The sequence below is a fragment of the Candoia aspera genome, chromosome 10 (assembly GCF_035149785.1).
Source record: "Candoia aspera isolate rCanAsp1 chromosome 10, rCanAsp1.hap2, whole genome shotgun sequence".
Classification (NCBI taxonomy): domain Eukaryota; kingdom Metazoa; phylum Chordata; class Lepidosauria; order Squamata; family Boidae; genus Candoia; species Candoia aspera.
The window spans coordinates 3,235,663-3,255,863 of record NC_086162.1 but is presented as its reverse complement, the minus strand read 5'-3'; the positions used below and the strand labels follow the sequence as shown (position 1 = coordinate 3,255,863).

At 51.5% G+C, this 20,201-nt stretch overlaps 3 protein-coding genes across 4 annotated transcripts in view; 2 read left to right on the top strand and 1 right to left on the bottom strand.

The window, feature by feature from the left end:
* YARS1 (tyrosyl-tRNA synthetase 1) overlaps positions 1–20,201 on the bottom strand; it is a 277,651-nt gene that overhangs the window by 250,502 nt on the left and 6,948 nt on the right. The gene's annotated exons all lie outside the window — the stretch shown is intronic.
* Positions 699–14,420, top strand: AZIN2 (antizyme inhibitor 2). 2 transcript variants are annotated; one of them, XM_063312609.1, is made up of 10 exons: positions 699–813; positions 3,031–3,203; positions 3,665–3,838; positions 4,990–5,162; positions 7,740–7,874; positions 8,375–8,540; positions 10,866–11,028; positions 12,374–12,486; positions 13,345–13,559; positions 14,200–14,420. In XM_063312609.1, exons 2-10 carry the CDS (start codon positions 3,105–3,107, stop codon positions 14,342–14,344), a joined length of 1,383 nt encoding a protein of 460 aa, XP_063168679.1. In that variant the 5' UTR covers positions 699–813; positions 3,031–3,104; the 3' UTR covers positions 14,345–14,420. The 2 variants fall into 2 exon arrangements, with proteins under 2 accessions (XP_063168679.1, XP_063168681.1); XM_063312611.1 differs by lacking the exon at positions 7,740–7,874.
* Positions 16,442–20,145, top strand: NDUFS5 (NADH:ubiquinone oxidoreductase subunit S5). Its single transcript, XM_063311663.1, has 3 exons — positions 16,442–16,520; positions 18,487–18,704; positions 19,914–20,145. The coding sequence occupies exons 2-3, from the start codon at positions 18,489–18,491 to the stop codon at positions 20,001–20,003; spliced, it is 306 nt and encodes a 101-aa protein (XP_063167733.1). The 5' UTR covers positions 16,442–16,520; positions 18,487–18,488; the 3' UTR covers positions 20,004–20,145.

Sequence of the window (20,201 nt, the reverse complement as noted above, 5' to 3'; positions counted from 1 at the left end):
CTTGGGGTAAATTACAAAATTGCCTAGACAGTAAAAACAGCAAAGGCAATAATAGGTAGCACAGGAAGGCTAAACATCACTCTCCATTATATAAAATCAAAACTACAGACATGATTGGGGAGAAGGATGGTTTTTTTCCCAGTACTGAAATGGCCTAATAGAACGCTCAGAGTCGTTCCTTGGGGAGACCCTGATCTGCAACTTGTCCCCCCCACCCCAGCCAGCCAGCCAGCAGCCACGGTCACCACTCCCTTCCCAGCCCCTGGACCGCAAGTCCGGCCTTCAGCATCCCTCCAGCCTTGTGCTTTGTTTCTTCCCCCTCAGCCAATCGGATGGCTGGGCTGGGTTGCCAAGGCGACTCTTGTGAGCAGCGATGCAGAGGGGTGGGTGGGTGATATATAAGGGACCAGCATCCACCCAGAGCGGAAGATTAGCTGGTGCTGCTCTGCATGGTGTAGGCTTTGGAGAGGAGGAGGAGGAGGAGGAGCCACTGCCGAAGCCTGTATTTACTCTTGGGAGACCCATGGGCAAAATCCGTTTAAATGCTTTTTAAGGTGGGTGGAAGGAAGGAGAGGGGCCCAGCACTGGGGGGTGGGGGGCGGGAGGGGCTCAGGCAGTGGCTGAGGGGAGAGGAGGGCGAGAGGGGAGCTCACCCAGCCCTGATCCTCTGCCTGTCTCTGTCTGCCCCTCTCGCAGAGACCTCGGATCCCCAGCAGCAACTGTGCCTCGGGGTGTTGCAAAAGCTCAGAGTTCACCGGAGAACCCCCCTGGCATTACACCTAGCCACTCGGGAAGGAGGAAGGCTTCGGGACGGTGAGGCCCCCCCAGGGCAAGGACTGACGGGGGGCGGGAGGGGGAGCATCCCGCCACCCCAGACCAAGGGCGCCTGGAAAGAAGCCAGGAGCAGCGGAGGTCAGGCCCTGCAGGGTACGGCCCCTGCTCCCTCTTCTCTGCCCCACTTAACCCTTTTATGTGGGTCAAGGACCCCTCTTCTCTGTTCAACCCGTTGGGGGGTGGGAGAGAGTCTGGCGGGTGAGGTGGGCCAAGGCCTGTGTTTGAGAGAATCTGAGGAAAGCACACTTTTTAACAGAATTGCCAGAAGTATTTAACACACTGTGGACGCACAGACACACAGACACACATCCACGTGCGCTTTCCCAGATAACTTTATCCAGCTGCTATCCCGTTTAGCTCATTACCAAGTTTTCTTCTTCCATGCTTGGAGGGGGATGGATGGATGGATGGAGGGAGTGGGGATCCCCACAGGTGACTGAGGGCTGGCCTGGGAACAGGAATTACCCTCTGAGTGAATGAATGCTTGGTGAGATGACGCTGGGTCTCCGAGGGTTTCCACAGACGCTTCTCCTTGGTGAACCCCTTCCTGGTCGTGCAATCCACAACTCTCTCCTCCAGCTCAGTGGAAGCCCAGGGCAGCACCTCTCCTGTCAGAGGCTCCTTTGATGCGTCCCAAGACATGAAAAAAGCACGGGACTGATCAGAACTGGTGGGACCTGTGGATTTTTTTCTCTTTTTTCTGGAACTCTGCTGGAGCAAAAAGCAGGAAGTCAAAACCCATGTTTCTAGAATGTTTTCTAAAACTCACTTGGATGGCCATTTCCAACATGGGCATGCCAGGAGAAGTGAATAATTCCCATCCCATAGTTCATCAGTGAAAACAGGGACCCTGTGGATGCCAGGAGTTCTTGCATTCTTACTCCATAGTCACATTCTAAGTTACCCTCACAATTTTATCACTTCACTAACAGTTCTGATTTGACCTGAGTTTTCCCACAACTCTTTATTTTACGCACACTAAACAGAAACAAGAGAAGGTTGCTAAAACCTTTCTTGTTATAAAACTGGAATCGGCAGCTGCTGTGTGCCAAAGGCCACAAGTGAATTCTGACAGCAGTTGGGTGCGGTGGGAGGGGTTGCTTATTTATGAAATGGCTGGCACAGGGCTAGAGATGAAGCGCCTGTTTATCAGAAGACAAACGTGTAAGGTTGCTGTCTGCACACACACCCTTTTTGTGCACAATTCCAAACTCAGCCATGGACTGCAGTGCTCCCCCACCTCCCATTATCTTCTAAGAAGCTTCTGGAGCAGTGTTTCTCAACCATGGCAACTTTAGGATGTGTGGACTTCAACTCCCAGAATTCCCCAGCCAGCTTAAAGTTCCCAAGGTTGAGAAACACTGCTCTGGATAAACTCTGAAAGGGCTGTGCACACGTCAAAAATGCTTTGGACTTGGTGCTTGTTCTGCACCTCTCTGCTCTTCCTTAAAGTAGCCCTTCTTTCCTCAGAGGAGCAGAGAGGCACTGGAAGTCCAAAGCCCTTCGTGCTGGCTGGGGAATTCTGGGAGTTGAAGTCCAGACATTTTAAAATTGCCAATATTGAGAAAGACTGTTCTGGAGCAAAATGACTGATCTTAGTGGGGCCAGTGGGGCTCGTTGTTGACCCTGCCATCCAACTTAAGAAAGTTCCATTAGACAAAAGGGCAGGCAATGTGCAAACCATCCAGCCACATTTACCACCTTCATAGGTGTGGGGGAAAGCAGCATGCTGGCATTTTGCATTTCAGCAAGCAAGACAAAGTTGTCTCCACCTGGATCTGGTCAGAGGAAGTAAAAGCAGGACAGATGTTGCAAATACACTGACCTAGTTTTAGGTCAATGCACTGTCTTTACTTGTATACGTAGATGTGATGATTAGGAGCCTGGTAGCACCTTTCCCAACTAACTGATTTCATCAAAAGGCATAAGCTTTCATGAAACTTTCAGCACAAAAGTTGGCCAATATATCTCCAGACTTTCTGGATGCCTTTTCCAACCTGGAGTCCTTTGCCCTCCTGAGCATCAGGATGCAGGAGCCTTAGTGATCTCCTGCTGAGTTCAAGAAGGGGAACCCTTTCTAGTCTTCCTGTGTATAGAAACTGTCCAGAGTGGTGGAAGAGTGACGGCTGTGAAGTAGCTTTTTGCCATCTCAGACGCTGAGAAGGAGCTTCCTAGTGTCTCCCGTTCCCTCCACAGTGTGTTGCATACTTAAAAACTATCCCCTCTACTGACGGAGGCTTTCGAAGCAAGATCCTCCTTTGGTGGTAACCATGACCAGGTACCTGGATGAATCGGATGTCATGATGGTGGAGGAGGGCTTCACCACTAGGGATCTCCTGGAGACTCTCCTCCTCAAGGTTGCCCAGACGGTGAGGACCAAGACGGTTGGCTTTCCATGCCTTGAGGATGGAGGGACTGTGGGTGTGGGTGTATGTATACTCCTCCTGGGGTGTGGGGTCCCCATTGGCAAGGGTGGCTAAGCCATATGGGCAGGTAAAGGATGAGGGCAGCTATCATCCAGGCCTCCATAATGTGCACAGAACTCAGCTCTTTCCATTGCAGTATTTGTGCAACCAAAGTTATTGCACCCTCTCTCCTAGAAATGGAAGGAGAGTTTCCCATTTGGTTTTTACAACTATCTTGTGAGACTCCTGAGATAGGCAGTGATGACCAAACTGACACCCACCTGGAGCTGGCTGGGGATGTGGGGATGTAGCATCTGAAGGGAAGTCCCCTGAGCCCAATCTTAAAGAAGGGGGAGGCCCCCGAAGAGCTGGGTGCAAAATGGGTCCGTCTGCGGGTGGTGCTGATTGTGCTTCTTCCTCTCCAGGGCAGCCGAAAAGCCTTTTTTGTGGCAAATCTCGAGGATGTGGTGAAGAAACATGTGCACCTCCTCAAGGCCCTGCCCCGTGTCAAGCCCTTCTACCCCTTGAAGTGCAACAGCAGCAAGGGAGTGGTGCAGATGCTGGCAGGGCTGGGGGCTGGATTCAGCTGCACCAACAAGGTGGGCAGAACGGGCCCATGTAGAGAAGCAGGAGTGTCTGCAGGGTGCTGTCAAAAAGGTTAAGAGGCAGAGCTTCAGCTGCACTGTCCTGGCCACCATCTTGACTTTTTTGAACACTTCCTCTGGACACCCCATAGAAAAGGATAGATGGTGCTGTTTCCCTTTTGAGCAGGCTGCACATGCAGCCCAGACAGGGTCCCCTGAGCTGTGGAACTGTCCTGCAGCACACAAACACTTATGTACATGGGAAGAAAAGCAGATGCGAATGTTAGTCTTGTTTTCCAGCTGTTGCTAGTTTCGTAATGCCCTCTAGTCAGTCACGTTGCAGATAGGAAACCTTGCTGCTCTGATGGGAGCATCTTCCCCCAACCGTTTCTTTCAAGTAGATCTGAAAATACTACAACTGGAACCCCCCTGGTACTTGGGAACATCTGGCATTAGGTGTGTCAAAGACCTGGCTTAAAAGCAATCAGAAAAAAAAGAAAATGGGCTTTTAAGAAAGACTGGATGGATACTTGGAACATGCATTGTGTGTTTTGAGAATGAAGCAATTCTAATACCAGTTCATATCCACGAGAGTTCTCCCCAAGTGTGCAAGGCCAGGTGGCTGTGGACAGCAGCCCCTCCAGACAGCATCTACTCAAAGGCTTTGCAAACTATTTCTGAAACATTTCTGTTAAAAAAAAAGTTCAGGATCAATATGATAAGTAAAATACGTGTGACACTTAAAAAAAAAAGGAAGGAAGGTTGAAAAATCAGGGTCCCAAGAGAGGACTTGGAAGGCGAAAAGTCCTGGGGGTAATTAAGAAGGAAATCCAGAATTAAGTCCCTGGGTTTGCCACACACAATAGAGCAGAGCAGGCCAAGGGACATATCACAAGGAAACACTTGCAGTGAGAACAGCAGGAAAGAAATGCAAAGTGCTGTGAGCATCTGACTCTCAAGCCCACTGTTGGCCTCATGGGTCACTGGACCCTTAGGGTCAGAATTTCATGGTGACTTGAACCCCCTTGCAACTGCCTCTCTCCAGTGAGGTTCCACAGGAGGCAGAAATGTCAGAGTCAGAGCCTGGTCTTGGTCTGGGGCACCACCCCTGCCCCCCAAGTTCAGATGGCCTGGTCCTTTTAGCTTCTTTGGTTATGACCTTCCAGACAGAGATGGCCCTGGTAAGGAGTATTGGAGTTCCACCAGAGAGGATCATCTGCACCAGCCCCTGCAAGCAGATCTCCCTGATCCGATACGCAGCCAGCCAAGCCGTGCAGCTGATGACCTTTGACAACGAAGTGGAGCTCGGGAAGGTAGCACAGAGGTACCCATCTGCCAGGTAGGCCATCAGCATCTGTGGGCATTATGTTGGAAGGGGCAGTTGCAAAGAATGGGGGAGGGGTCTTGGCAGCCATAACTAGGGACTAAAGAAGACCTGAAGAGCTGTTGGACTGCTGGAAAGTTTTTCAGGTAGCAGAGAAGAGGTTTTATCCCTCCTGGTTGGCTCTAAAGAAGGTGGGAGCTTTCTGGAAATGTGTGCACTCTATTCTCTTCAAATAAACAAATTTTCTGTTCAGTTCAAGGAAAAGGGGAGGAAAGATACTGTGAATTTGAAGCAGAGCCAGGAGTACTGAAGTAAAAAAATGGGATGAGTAGTTATTGTCTTAGGGCATTATGCAATCTTTGCTACTGAATGGTTCAGCACGTAGTGCAGAGCCAGGCAACTGAGTTAATTAACTAAACCAGGGTTTAGTTAGCCATGAGTCATGATGTTGTATGAACACAACCAAGTGCTTTGCAATTCTTACAGTACAAACTCAGTTTCCTGCCTTTTAGGTAGCCAAACCTGAACAATTACAAAGCAAATATGCTGCAACTCATCCTTCCACTCTTTCCTCTCTTGAACCCCTGTGTTTCCTGTTCAAGCCCGTGAGGATAGTCAGGGTGGATGCATGATGCAGTTACAAACTGGCTTCCCAGGGTCCATGGAGACTCAGCCCAAGTTTTGGGGGCTGCACCATACACTGAACCAGCACAATCCAGGCTGGGTTCACACAACCTATTAAGTTAAAACGTGGCTGGCCAATTGATGGCCCAGCAAATCACATCAACACAACCTGGAAAGATGCAAGTTAATCAGCACTATTCAGTGAAATAAAATTTAGAATTAAACCAGGTGGGAGATTTTCTGGCTGGGTTCGCACATGTGTAACCTGGTTACTGAATTACCTATTTTCAGGGTTCACACATATTTTCAATCAACAGTAAACTAAAGTTGGATTTGCAAAACACGTTAAACCAGAAAAATACTAAGCAAGATTAAAGCTAATCAAATTTAGCATATGATGTGAATGTAGCTTCGAGGCTTCAACTGTACGTTAAATGTGTTGTGTGAATATACTGTAATTTCAGTGCCCGTCTGGAGATGGTTGATAGAAACCTCAACAGACCGGATTCATTCCTTGGGCTCACCAACCAAGATGAGGGATCTGGAAGGAACGGTTGGAGAAAGTGGGTGTGGTTAGCCCGGGGAAGAGAAGGCTGGAGGGAGACAGGATAGCTGCCCTCAGATTTTTGACAGGTTGCCACATGGAAGATGGAGAATTTTATTTTTTAAATTGATATGGCCGCCCATCTCGAGGACATGACTCTGAGCAGCTAACAGTTAAAAACAGAATAGAAACAATAAACAAAATTATAAATAACATAAACAGCAGCCAAAAAACCAACCCACAACAAGGCTAATAATCATCCCAGTTAACATAACCAGTAAATGGGCTCATCCACACCAAAAGGGCCCCGGCTTGATGGCAAAACCAGCCCTTTAAGACCTCATGAAGAGCTAGCAGGGTCGGGGCACCTCTGGTCTCTGGGGGGGTGAGGTTCCAGAGGGCGGGGGCCACAAGAGAAGGGCCCCTTCCTGGGTCCCGCCAGATGGGCTTCCCTCGTGGACAGGGCCTGGAGCCTGCCTCTCTGGCCGGATCTCCTACTCGGGTAGTGTTGTTCCACAAGACAAGTAACGGTGGGCTTAAACTCCAAGGAAAGAGATTTCAGTTGGACAGTGGGGAAGTTTTCCTAGTGGGAAGAGCTGCTCGGCAGCAGAACAGGCTGCCTTAGGAGCTTGTTAGTGAGTGCTTTGCGTGGAATGAAGCAGCCTCGCCAGTTTGCTTTCCAATAAAGGGCTTCGTGACTGGTTCCACAGCAACCATTTTCTTGCTCTTAAAATATCAAACGTTCCCACTGGGACCCCTCCTGGTTTAGTGTGTTCCGCAGATCCAGCCAACTGTTGGTTTCTTTTCCAATAAACAACAGTTAAACAAAAGCTGTCATAGCACAATACAGTATATGAAGGTGGACAGGAAGGCAGTGGCATCCATAGGGGGTGTGTGTGTGTGTAATGGGCAGGAGGAATGACCTTGTGGGACAGGAGGAAGAGCCGCAACCAAGACAACGGTCGGATAAAAGAAAACTGAGTCCGGGCCAGAACTGTAATCTGAATCAGCGTCTCAGACAAGACCCTCTCTACTTCTCATAAGGACAGAGGGAGGGGGGAAGCGCATTTAGACTTGCACGTTTCTGTTACTATAACCATATAATAAAAGTAGTATTAGCCTGAATGACTTTGATTTCCTAGTCTGGTCTGCCTTAGAGGACTGACAGCGTTTGTGTGTGAATGAGAGACACACACGTCATGAACATCATCTCAAAAATGACCTTAATTATGTAATATGTGTCATTTGTACAATGACATCATGATGCACATGATGCCACTGTGGCTTCTATTGGATGTTTATGAATTAGAGCTTCAAATGTGTTAGCCACACCTAAAGCTCCTTGCAAAACACTAGTGTTAAATAAAAGGTAAAGCACAGTTGTTAACTGTAGCCAGACAAGTCTGTTCCTCCCATTGCCCCAGAATGATTCTGCAACTGGCTACTGATGACTCCAGGTCCTCCAATCATCTGAGTGTGAAATTTGGTGCCACCCTTAAAACCTGCCGACATCTCCTCGAGATTGCAAAGCAGATGAACATCGAGGTGGTGGGCATCAGGTAGGGGCAGAGATCCCTTTCTCATGCCAGTTGCCAGCCCTTCCTGGTCCATCCACTGGGCACCAGGTTCTTTCTTTCCAACTGCCACAGTTCCTTCACCTTTTCTTGGAGGACTCAATGCCTTTGATCGCTGGGCTAACAATATCTGGTTAAAAGGCTGAGCACAGGGCATTGCCCAGAAACACTTGACAGCACCCACCACAAAGCCCTTGTGTTGAAGGGGGCATAGGCAGTGGAGAGGTGGAACATCCAGGAGGAGACATGGGAGAACCTGCTCAATGGGCAATCCCACAGCTCTCCATAGTACCCTTTTCTGGCCAAAGAAAGGAAGCCATGGAAGTGTCTGAGAGCAAGCAACATCTGGGTGGAGTCAGTGGTGGCCCATGGAAGTTGCCAGGCAGTCAGGCAGAGGGCAGCATTAGCAGTGCACCCCACAGTTTCATTGAGCAAGTCTTTTCAATATAAGTATTCACAGACAACTCACCTTTTTTCCTTTATAGCTTCCACATTGGAAGCAGCTGTACCGACCCTCAGATCTTCACACAGTCCATAGCAGATGCTCGCCTGGTCATGGAAATGGGTGCAGAGCTGGGCTACAAAATGCATCTCCTGGACATTGGAGGAGGACTTCCTAGTGCTGAAGAGTCTAGGAGGCGCTTCGAAGAGGTAGGAGTCCTCGTGCTTGATTCCTGCTTTTGGAGCATGTTGTTGGCTCCAGAAACCTCTTAGCTGGCCAGGAGAAGCTTGGGCCTTGATGTGTGGGGCCATGCTCTAATTTCTGTTGAGTCAAGAATTGAAAGGTATATGAAAAAACCCAAAACATTAGCCTGGAGAATCAAAGGGTGTGCTTCAAGCAGGTGGCATACTCAGGTATTGGGGTTTTGTATCCTGCTTGTTGCTTCTCACTTCCTCCTTCTGCTCCAAAGATGCAGAGAACCTTCCAGAAATTCTCAAATTATTTGAGCCACAACAGACTTATCTTTTCCATGGGGTCCAGCTGAGCTCCTGCATCAGTTTTGCTAACCTGGAGGTGATTCAGACTGAAATGTTCTTCCAGGCCACTGAGCGCATTCCTACTGTGGCCCTGTGTTCACGCAGAAGCAGGGCTCAGTAAGGTAGAGACCAGAGAATGGACAAGCTCCACAGTTACTGACTAAGGCTAAACTCAATTCTCGTGAGGTTCGGTCCCTCTTAACTCTGCTGACAGCTGTTGACAGCAAATCTTAAGCAAAGTTTCTGGACATGGAAGTTCAAAGTGAAGTTAGCAAAAATTTTTCCAAGGCTTGAGTGGGAAGATTTTATTTATTTATTTATATTTCAGATTTAGTCACTACCCATCTCACTCAAAGAGTGACTCTGGGCAGTTTACAATAAAACCAGACTAAATAGTCATCAAGATCTTAATTGTTCTAAACCAGCTAGGTACCTCAAGTGACTCGCCATTCACAAGCATGGCCAGGCATTCCTGTTAGTGCAATTGAATATCTTAGATCCACAGTTCTTGACAGAAGAGTCAAGAGACCCCATTTGCGGAAGGAACCTGCCCTTGTGCAGGGGCTGCTGGGTGAGGCACTGGCTCCCATCCTCTTCCACTGCAACTTTTACAGGAAGTCCTCAAATGCCCACCAGCGCCTTTTGTCCTGCCGTTCCCAGGTGGCTGGTGTGTTCTATGTGTCACCTGCTATCCAGGCAGAGCCCAGAACGATGCTTATCATAGCCAGATTAGCACTGATTGCTTGCAGGGCTGAGTCCTTTCAACAGCACAGAGCCCCTTACAGCTGATCTAATATAGGCAATAATAAATAAATATATAATGCAGAAGCTATATATCCAATCTGTTGTAACTGCTGTATTTGATTTGATTTGATCTGATTTTAGTAAATGCAATAAAAGAGATTCATTGTGAATTGGAGGGCCTTGTGAAACGCATACCCTAGGCTACCCTTCCCCAGGCTGCAGCCCTCCGGATGTGCAGGACTACAACTGCATGGCAGCACAACTCTGTGTAATCATGAATTATGTGTCTTGTAGTCCAATTGAACATGGAGGTGGCAGCTCAGAAAGGCTTTAGCCATTTGGAGTGGAGACACAGAAACGAGACTAAAAATGACAGGCGAGACGGGGGAGGCACCTCCATACAAGAAGAGAAGCCAGGGTTAGGAGGGCTTGGCTCTTAATGTTTGTATGGACCTGGGCAGGAAGTGGGGGCCAACCTCCACCTGGTGCTTTAGGGGCACCATCTGGGCCACATCTCAGCTTGTCAGAGCCCCTGGCTGGGGAAATCCCCAGGAAGTTCCACTCCCAGGATTTCTCCCTTAACTGAAGGCAACTGAGGACTCTGCCTTTTCCTTGTGGCTACCTCGCATCCACACCCCGTCTTGCTGCCCAGGGCCCATCTGGTCCCTGAGAACAGAAGAAGGCCCTCTCCTTCAGGTCTCCCCAGATCCCCCAACCAGGCTGTTTCTGCTTGCCTTCCAAAGCAGCGGCATCCAAGCCCCTCTGTTCCTGGAGGCAGGAAGAGTGGCCAGGAAGGTACCCCAGCTGGTGCTCCGTTCCCGGGGTGCTGCTCAGCCTGCAGGCTTGGGTCAAGCACCTGCCAGGCTAAGGCCCTTAGCCACATTCATTGAGAGAATGAGCTCAGCACAACCAGGACCATTTGAAATGTGAGGTCCTTTGCAGAGTTAGTGCTTGTGCAAATGCTTCTCTTTAAGAATCAACGGCAAGGTGGGAGGGGGTCGGACTAGGTCCTTGCAGTGGATGGAAGGGCTCCCACGCTTTGTGCCATACTGGCATCCTGGTTAGGACCTCCTCCCACCTGACTTGCTGTGTGCTGTTATGAAAACCAACCACCAGGAAGTTGGCCATGGTCATGGTCTGGCCCCAGCTGCCTCTTTTCCCAACAGCTGCAAAGTCCAAGGCAGTGCGTATAATGGCGTGCGTATAATGGCGAGGTTTCCGCTCTTCTCCCTCCCGCCCGCCGGACTCTTTCAGACAGCAGCTGTGATCAACTCTGCCTTGGACCTCTATTTCCCCGAAGGCTGTGGGGTGGAGATCCTTGCTGAGCTGGGGCGCTACTATGTGAATTCAGCCTTTACCTTGGTGGTCAACATTATTGCGAAGAAGGAAGTTCCTCTGGATCAGCCAGGCTTGGACGGTAGGTTTCTTCCTCTGCGGGGCCTGCAGATGCTAAGCTGTCCATCCCAGTTTACAAACCAGCAACTGGGGACACAGATATCTCAAGGCTGAAAGAAACAGGCCACATCCTGGCTTGACGTGGTGTGTGAATCCATCCAAACATGCTGCCCCTCATTTGACTCGATGCCCCGCCTGTCTTTCCTTGGAGGTCCTCCAACTGCCCAGCTCTGCCTCCCTTGGGGCCTGGCTGGAAATCAAAAAGCCAACATTTCCTCTCTGTCCATCCCATTCTAAACCTAATTAAAAGGCTTGCCAGGAGCTGTTTTGCAACCCTACAGTTAAAATAAACTATTTTTTTACTTATATAGTGGCAAAATTTAAAAAAACCCTCAAATTTAAAAATCATGAAACAATTGACCTCAGAACAGAGCACACAGCAACTGAGGACTGAGTGCACTTCCCAAAAACATCTCTTAACCATCTCTTCAGCTGGATTCACTGAATGCCCCAGTCCAATGCCCACAGGAACAGCCTGGTCTTCAGTGCCTTTCGAAAGGCCAACAGGATTAGGGCTGTCCAAACTGGGGGTGGGGGAGCTGCTTCACCGAGCAGGGACTGTGACAGAGAAGGCATGCTTCATGGCTCCCGTCAGATGGCACTGCTTGACAGGAGGGAGCAGGAGTATGCAGTGTCTTTCAGATCTGGTGGGCAGGGGCAGAATTAATAGGAGCCAAGTGGTCAGCACATAACCTGGACCCATGCCCAGTTGGGCTTTGCCGGCTGACAATCAACTGAATTGCACCTGGAAGCCTACGAGAAGCCAGGGCAGCTCACACAGCAATAGTGTAATGCGGGCACAGGGACGGTTTGAGGATATTGGGCACATTGACTGATGGCGCCCCTCCTGCTGATACAAATTTGCATTTTATGTATAGAATTAGGACATTAAATTTAAATTGTTTTTCTTGTGGCCTTTGTTTTTGGAAGTAGGGGCAGGGTTAGCACCTCCTAGGCTTTGGCGCCCTAGCCCAGTGCCCACTCAGCCTTAGCCCAAGCCAGCCCTGCGTGGGCGTATCGGGGCATGTCTGTCTCTACCCGCTCTGCTGCAACTCTGTGGCTGGGCAGAAACGTTCAATTCTGATGTTGTGCACTGGCATTCGATCCTGCTCTCCCCCAGGGAAGAGAGCCTTCCCACAAGGCCGGGAGGCCCAGGGTGCCCAGTCTCCCACAAACGGGAGGCCTGCAAGGCGAGAGCAAAGCCACCCGCCAACCCGTGCAGAAGGAACATGGCTGTGGCTCTCCGTCAGCCTCGCCCTCTGCCACCCAGGCCCCCCTGACTGCACTGTGCTGTTTGCTCTTCCCAGAGGAAGAACGTGATGGCCAGAAGAGCTTCGTCTACCACATGAACGATGGGGTTTACGGCTCTCTTGGCTCGGTCCTCTTCAGCAACATCTGCCCCATCCCCGTCCTGCTGAAGGTAAGCGAAGTCCGCGACCCAGCAAGGGACAACGCCTGGGAAGCAAAAGGCTCTTCCCTTCTCCGCAATAGGCAGCCCAAGCACCCCGTGGGCGCTGGAGAAGTGCCCACGTCCGGGCCCCTCCCTCTGCCCTCCCACAGGCTCAGAGGGACAGCTCCTGCATCAGAAGTGCTCCGAGGCTCCCTTCCTGCTTCCCAAGGAGACCCTTCCAATCCCCCATACTGGCATTCCCTGCAGCTGGGGGTCTCCTTCTGGGCTGTGGGCGACCACTCCCCGCAGACACCCCATTTTCCTCTCTTCTGGCACCAGGGGAAATCGGAAGAGAGGACTCGATGTGCCAAGCGGGTCACAACGTGTGTTTTGGGTAGGGCTCAAGGAAGGCCAGTGTGGTGTGGTGGGGAGGACGGGCTAGGATCGAAGACACCTCGGTCCGGGTCCACCTGCAACCATGGAAACTCAGTGCATGACTTTGGGCCATCCCTTTTTCTTCAAGTTGCTGCTGGGGAGATAAAACGACAGGGGATCTCCCCGGAAGCTGCCCCGAACTCTTGGGAGACCCTTTAGTTAGAAGGGTCTGCCTTGATCCGGCACTGGGTTTTCCCGTAGGGCTATGTAAACAGGCAAAGGGATAGCAGCTAACGTTACAGTACTGAAAATCAGTTGCTGTAGACATTCTGAATGTCTAAGAACTTATAGTATGAAATTCTGAAAATATATGCATTTAGGATTCCAAGAATTTATAAAACGCCTCGGAATAGATTATTACAGTCTTGAAACCAGCTTGAAGGCCAGCCTGAACTGAAGCTGCGGAGAATCACAGAAGATCTGCTTTTTACAGCTCTTTTCTCGTCCTTGTAGAAACCCCCACCAGATGTCCCTCTGCACAGCAGCAGCTTCTGGGGACCGACAGGTGACGGGCTGGACCGAATTGCAGATGGCCTGGAACTCCCTGAGCTGCAGGTTGGGGACTGGCTGGTCTTTGAGAACATGGGGGCCCACACCGTGCTGGCCCGCTCCTCCTTCCAGGGACCTCAGCCCGCCCAGATACACTACGCGATGTCCAGAATGGCCTGGTAAGAGGGTTTCCAGGAGGGGAGAAGGGGGGGCTGCATTTCCACCCCACAAAGCCGCAAACTAAGAAACAGGACCCACGAGGGACCAGATGTTCTTGGCTTGGACCTCGCTTCTGCCATGAAAGCGCTAGACATGCTTTTCAGTTTTATTACAGTTTTATTACATTGAATTCTGGAATAACGAAAGCACATGGAATGCAGAGCATTCCTACAATGCCAGGATCACTCTCTCACTGTGGTCTCAAAAACACAGAATGGCATGCTACTTGTAGGGAGCCACCGAGGTGACCTTGGAGAAACCACCCAGAAGCCGTTCACACAGCAACTGGTGCAGAAGCTTGCACTGAGCTCAGAGAGGAGAAAAAGCAGTAGGAAGAGGTGCAGGGTGGCTCCCCCTAATTCCCTGGGGTATAAGAGGGCAGAAAGGCTTGCAAGATTCTCTGACTGGCACCTGTCCCAATAAAATAGAGTTTCGTCTTCCTGGGGAGCTGGTTTCCTGATCTGGTCTACCTCCCAGGGCTGACAAGACGGCATCCTGGTATTTTAAGTGTCTGCTGAGTGGGAGTGAAACGGGAGTGGTCCACATACCCTATGACCCATGTCCCGAAACCTGAGCTGAGGTGACTTCTTCCTCCTGCAGGGAAGCCGTCCAGCTCCTCAAGGGGAAATCGCTGTACCCGGAAGAAGAGGATCGGGAGAGCACATGTGCCCCCCTCTCCTGCGGCTGGGAGATCATGGACACTCTGTGCGTTGCCCCCGTCTTCACTCCAGCAAGCATCATGTAAGCCGTGCCAGTCCTTCACCACGGGGGCAGACCTCCCAGCAGAGCCCTGCCACGTTCTCTCCCCTCTCCCCTTCCTCCATCTCTCAATGGCTGGCCTGCCTCTTGCATATTCTGCCCTGAAGTAGGGCCTGGTTTCTTCTTCCTCTTCCTCTTCTTTCCAAGCAGTGTGGTTTTTAAGTATGCAACATAAATCCTGTTCCTCCTAGCCTGGTCTTGGGTATTCTTGAGGGCATATTAGGAGCGAAGCTGGCAGAGGGACTGGAGGCTGGGACACCCCACCCAACTGCTGGAAGGATGGCCACAGCAGCCTGTCATCCGACTTGCCCCCAGGTCAGACAATTCAGTGGCTGGCTTTGTCTGCAAATAAGTGCTTCATTCCACTGGACGGAGTCTGATCTTTGGGAACAGTTACATCTGAGGTGCCAAGGCAGCCTGAACAAGGTAGAGCCTGTGCAGGTCGAAGGAGTCCTGAAAGCCTTGGCACAGCTCCCGCCCCACAAAAGCTATCGCCAAAATGAGGTTTTTAATGTGTTGGAAGAGCAACATTATTAGTCATGTGACTATAGAGTAATCCTATTCACTATGTTTAATTAATATCATTTAAGTTAAATTGAATCCCATTTACTTTTTGTTCCTGATCTCCACCCCCCACTTGTGGCCCTTCGTTTTCGCCTGGCTGTTCAGAGTGCACGAGCTGATACGCCTTGCAAAGAGCTGTGCTTGCTGCTCACAAAAGATGCCACCCTCTGCTAAACTGTTTAACAAACCAACCTCCCACTGTATTTTAATTTATTATTAATTTCCCCCTCTTGCTTTTGAACCCCCAAGCAACTCTGCACGGTGACTGAAAAAGAATTCATAAATCTGTTTTTTTTGTTGGGCTGGAAGTTGCACAGCAAGCAGTTGCGGGCCCGATCCAGGGTAGCTGCCTTGCACTCAGGTAGGCCAAGGGGGAAGAAGACGGCCTCCCACTGAGCTCCGAGAGGCCTGGCCCATCAGGGCTGGTGGTGCTCCATGTTCCTGCCCTGCGCAGTCTTGCCCCCATCAAGAATCCTGCTGGCTGGAAGCAGATCTCTGGCGAGCGCCTGAATATTTGCTCTCAAGCTGTGCCGGGGACAAGAGCGAGCACCCCTGCCACATCACGAAGCCCTGCCCAACCCGCAGGATTTATTTTCACTGCAGCAGAGCCCCCTGTTTGGTCCTAGGGGCGCCTTCCACTTGTGGAGACTGAGGCGCTGCAGAGACATTGGGGTGCAACCGGGGCGCATGGCCGTGCTTACATTCCTGGAAGAATCCAGGTTAGGCAAAGGGAAAAAGTTGCTCTCCTTCCCAGAGACGGACCACGGTTGCTCTCCTCTGAGTTAAGAGATGCCACTTGTTTCTTCGGCGCGCAGCGCGTTGCGCGAGTCAGCCCACCGGCTCTCGCAGCAGACGAAGGCCGAGCCAGCGAGCGAGCGCTGCAGGGCGCAGAAACAGCTGAGCGGCGCCGCAGGGGCGCTAGCACTTCAGGTCCGTGGCCAGCAGAGGGCGCCGACAGCAAGGCGGGAGGGGCCAGCGGTCCCGAGCCCGCCCGGCTCGATCCATAGAGGCAGGCGCTGCAGAGGGGCGCGCGGACTGCGGCTTCCGAGTTCGTTGATCTTCCGCAGGCCGGCCCTGTTGGCTCCACACGGGCCAAGGGCGGCACCTTTTTTCGGGCGCCGGTGTTGCTGTTGAGGGCCGAGGCTTCGGGGCGCGTCCTCGGGTACAAGCGCCATCAGCCACGGAGGGTGGGGAGGGTTGTTGAGGGCAGATGGGGCCGGGCTGCCGCTGCGGCGGAACCGTGGGAGTTCGCAGGGTTCGTGGCGGCGGGCTCCTTCGCAGGGGGCCGCTGGCAGTACGAGCCTCCCTGCTTGCTTTGCACCGTTTGCGGGCGCGAAACCCCAACGGAGAGCAAAATCCACGGCCGAGCCAGTTTGGGACGCTGCGCCGCGTCCGGCTCCCTGGGATGGGATGCTCCGACAGGCACCCGGAAGCTGCCGGTCAGAACGAGGGGATGAGCCACCCCGAGGCTTCGCCCCTCTACGGCGCGCACGCGCTGCACGCGCCTGCCCGCTCCCGCGCGAGCGTCGTGAAAGCGCGAGGGTTGCGCGACGGCCGCGGTGTCGCAAAAGTCTGGCAAGGACGGCGGCGAGAGGCAGGTGAGGGGGGCGCCGGCGGGGGCGGCCCGGGGTCCGCGCGGCGGGGGGCTCTTTCGGCCCGGCGCCCCCCCGCCCGGTGGCTTGGACTGCAACTCCCATCACTCCCAGCCGGGGCAGCGCCAGTGGGTGATGGGAGTGGTCGTGCGAGTCACCAGGCGCGCGGGAGCTGCGAGGGAGGAGGGTCTCCTTTCCAGCCCCCCTCCGTGGATGGAGCCGGAGGGGGCTCGTGCCAGCCTCCGGGGAGAAAGGAAGCAGCTTGGAAAGGAAGTAACAGTAAGGATAACAAGGACAGTAACGAGAAAGCTCGCCGCCGGTCAATTGCAGCTTTGCTTGGAACAGCTGGCCGCCTGCGACGATACCTTCCACGATGTTAAGGAACAGCTGCCCGTCCCGGGTCCTTGGGAAGGACTGGCTGGGGGGACAAAAACGCCAGGTCCCGGCCAAACGTCTGGCTGACTGCGCGAGCAACCCGAATACCGTGGCGCGGTCTGGGATAGCGCCGTCGCGCCGGGCCTTTCTGCAGCCGGTCCACCCTCGGACGCGGGGTGCCGTCCCGGGGGAGCGCCCGCGCGTGCAGGCGAGGGAGGCGGCTGTGTTTGGGTTGCTCTCCCCCACAGCTTTGGGGGTGAAAATGGCCCTCCGAAAGAACCGAGATCACCTGTTATAAAAGCAGACTAAGCTTGCTTGAATAATACAGCAACTGCCTCACGGCCAATTCCTGTCCCCTTATTTATTCAATTTTTATGCTGACTGTATATTAAGGGAAGCTGGAAGAAGATGAGTGTGGAAGAAACATAAATAACCCACACTATGCTGATACTACCTGGATAGCCAAAAATGCAAAGGATGTGTAAGTTCTAGTAATAAAAGTTAAGGAACTAAGTGAAAAAATAGGAATAAAATTAAATATAAAAAAGACCAAACTAATGACAACAGGTAGAATGAAATCCAATTTGTTTTGTATCAAATTTTATCACCGCCCATTTCCCTCCCAAGGATAGCCAGCCTTAGAATTGACAGTGAAGATACCAAAGCGCTGAAGAGCTTCTGCCTTTTAGGATCGACCACCAACAGTCAAGGAACCGGCAGTCAAAAAATGCGCCACAGACTGGCACTTGGTAGAGCAGCCAGGAAGGCCTGGGAAAAGAGATTCAGATGCCGGGGTGATTCTGTACCTATGAAGGCCAGAATCGTGCAGACCGGTTTTCTCTGTGGCCCTCTATGGAATCAAACGTTGGACTCTGAAGAAGCAGGAAGGATGCTTTTTTATGCTCTTGATCTTTGGCGTTGGAAAAGTTTCCTGAGAACACCGTGGACAGCCAAGAAAAGAAACGGATCACAGAACAGACCAGCTCGGAGCTCGCACTCGAGGCACACGTGACCAGGTTCAAGTTGTCATACTTTGGACACCTTATGTGAAGACCCGGCTCTCTGGAGAAGTCTTCAGTGCTGAGAAAGGGGGAAGGAAAAAGAGGATGACCAACTTGGTTGTAGCAGCACTGAGTGCACTGTTGGGGGACCTGAAGGGCCAGCTTGGGGACAGATCCTGGAGAAGGTCAATTGGATTGCTAAGAGTTGACACCGACTCGATGGCACATAATCGGTGCGGCATTTGGTATATTTGTGCAGTGTGGATGTATCCTTGTACTTTATTTAAGTGATAAACAGCTGGCATGAATTTTACCTGGATAGAAGCTGTCATGAGCAGACATTAGAACTTGCGAGCAGGGTTTAATGTTTGGAGTGGAGTAAATAAAATTGTGAGAAAATAGATTTTTATCGCTCCAATGCCTAAGATGACCCATTCCTGGCTTTGCACATGCACATGAGGCCTCCCCTTCTATTCCTTGGTCAAGGGCTTCCCCGCAGAGGCTCCCTCCCAGCCAGGCCCATCCTGTGTTCCTAGCCAGGGACTTAATTCCTTCAGGAGCTCATCCTGCCCCGGCCTTTCTCTTCTGCCTTTCAGCCATGCCAGTTCTTGATCTCCAAAACCAGCTGGGACTTAACCTAGACAGATGGATGCTCCACCAGAGCAGCAAGCAGCCCTTCAAGCAGGCCAGTCTGTGCCACACGTTTGAGAAGGACTGGCTGGAGTGTTCAGAGGGCATCGGGCTGACGCGTGCCAAGGAGGAGTGCCGGCTGGAGTTCGAGGACCTGAACGAGTGCGTGACCAGGCGCAAGATGGTGAGAAGAGAATGACTGGAGTGCTGAACCCCCGTTGGAAGTTCTTGCGGTCGTTCTCAGGGAAGAGAACTTTCGGGTGGTGGGTTGGGTGGGCAGGGGGAAATAAAGGCAGGACAGTTCTTTTCCCAGGCATCTGTGTTACTGGGGCCTGCTTTTAAGTTAGGGGACCATTTGGACTAGCCTCGTATGGTGCAGAGTGGTAGTTTGAGTATTGCAAACTGAGTATTGCACCAGAAACTCTCCTCACGACCCGAGTTCGATCCCAGCGGAAGCCGGATTCTCTCTCGGGTGGCCGGCTCAGGTCGACTCAGCCCTCCATCCTTCCGGGGTCTGTGAAATGAGCGCCCGGCTTGCTGGGGAAGGAGACGACTGGGGAAGGCAACGGCAAACCACCCCGCTCCATAGTCTGCCAAGAGAACGTCGCGAAAGCAGTGTCCCCCCAGAGGGTCAGACGTGACTCAGTGCTTGCACAGGGGACCTTTCACCTTTTACCTTCACCAGCTGGTCCACCCTCTGCACTAAGCCAAAGGGGGGATTGCTTTGAGCATTGGGTGTACATAGCAGCTACAGCTGGTAAGCTGTTTTTTAGATTTTGGCATGTTGTGTGATGGAAACAAATTGTAGTTTCTGTAAGAAACAGTCCCCTAAAAAGTTTAGCTCAGGGCAAAGTGCAACCAGGCCTGTGTGTGATCCTGAGTCGCCAATGGGAGATGGTGAGGAAGGCTAGTTATGGGGAACCGGTGGGCTGTGTCTGCCACCAGTCCCTGCTCAATCACAACTGGAATGTGATGGGCAAATAGCTGATTTTCAGTATGTTGTTGTTACTACTTTTTTGCCTTTACTGACCCTGTTAGAATTAGATTCTTCCTTTCTCCCTGATGACATCACGGGGCATATCCCTTGCAACCGCCAAGGCCATAATAATAATAATAATTATTACCAATAATAGCAACAACAGTGTGTGCCTCTGATAATAAAAAGATGGTTAGTGTGTGTTTGGGAGACAGACAGACTGTTATTAAATTGCAGTGAAAGTTGAGCTCTTTTGTGAAAGGTGAAATGTTTATATGATCTGAACAGAAGCCAGAGTTCTTTTGTGATAGGAACAAGTGATTTTTGTATGTGTTCCCACTTCATCTAGCTGTTGGAATGGGCAGGTTTAATTCAGAAAGTGTCCCACCCGCCTTTTCTGCTCCTTTCCTTTCGCAGGTGCAACGCATGCAAGCCATCTTGAAGCAGAGGCAGATAATGATTAAGGAGGGGAAATACACGCCCCCCAACTACGAGAGTGACAAATGAGAGATCAACTGCTGAACTTCGGCTGCTGATCCCCAAGGAGAAAATGTCCCTTGCGCTCCGGGAGCTGAAGAGCCCTGCTCCTAGTTTATTGTTAAGGAATGGTTTAGGTGGAGCCTTTTATTTCTCTTTGTTTCTATTCCAGCCCATGAATAAAATTCTTCGTTGGGGTCTGGAATGTTGCTGGTTGACATGCTGTGC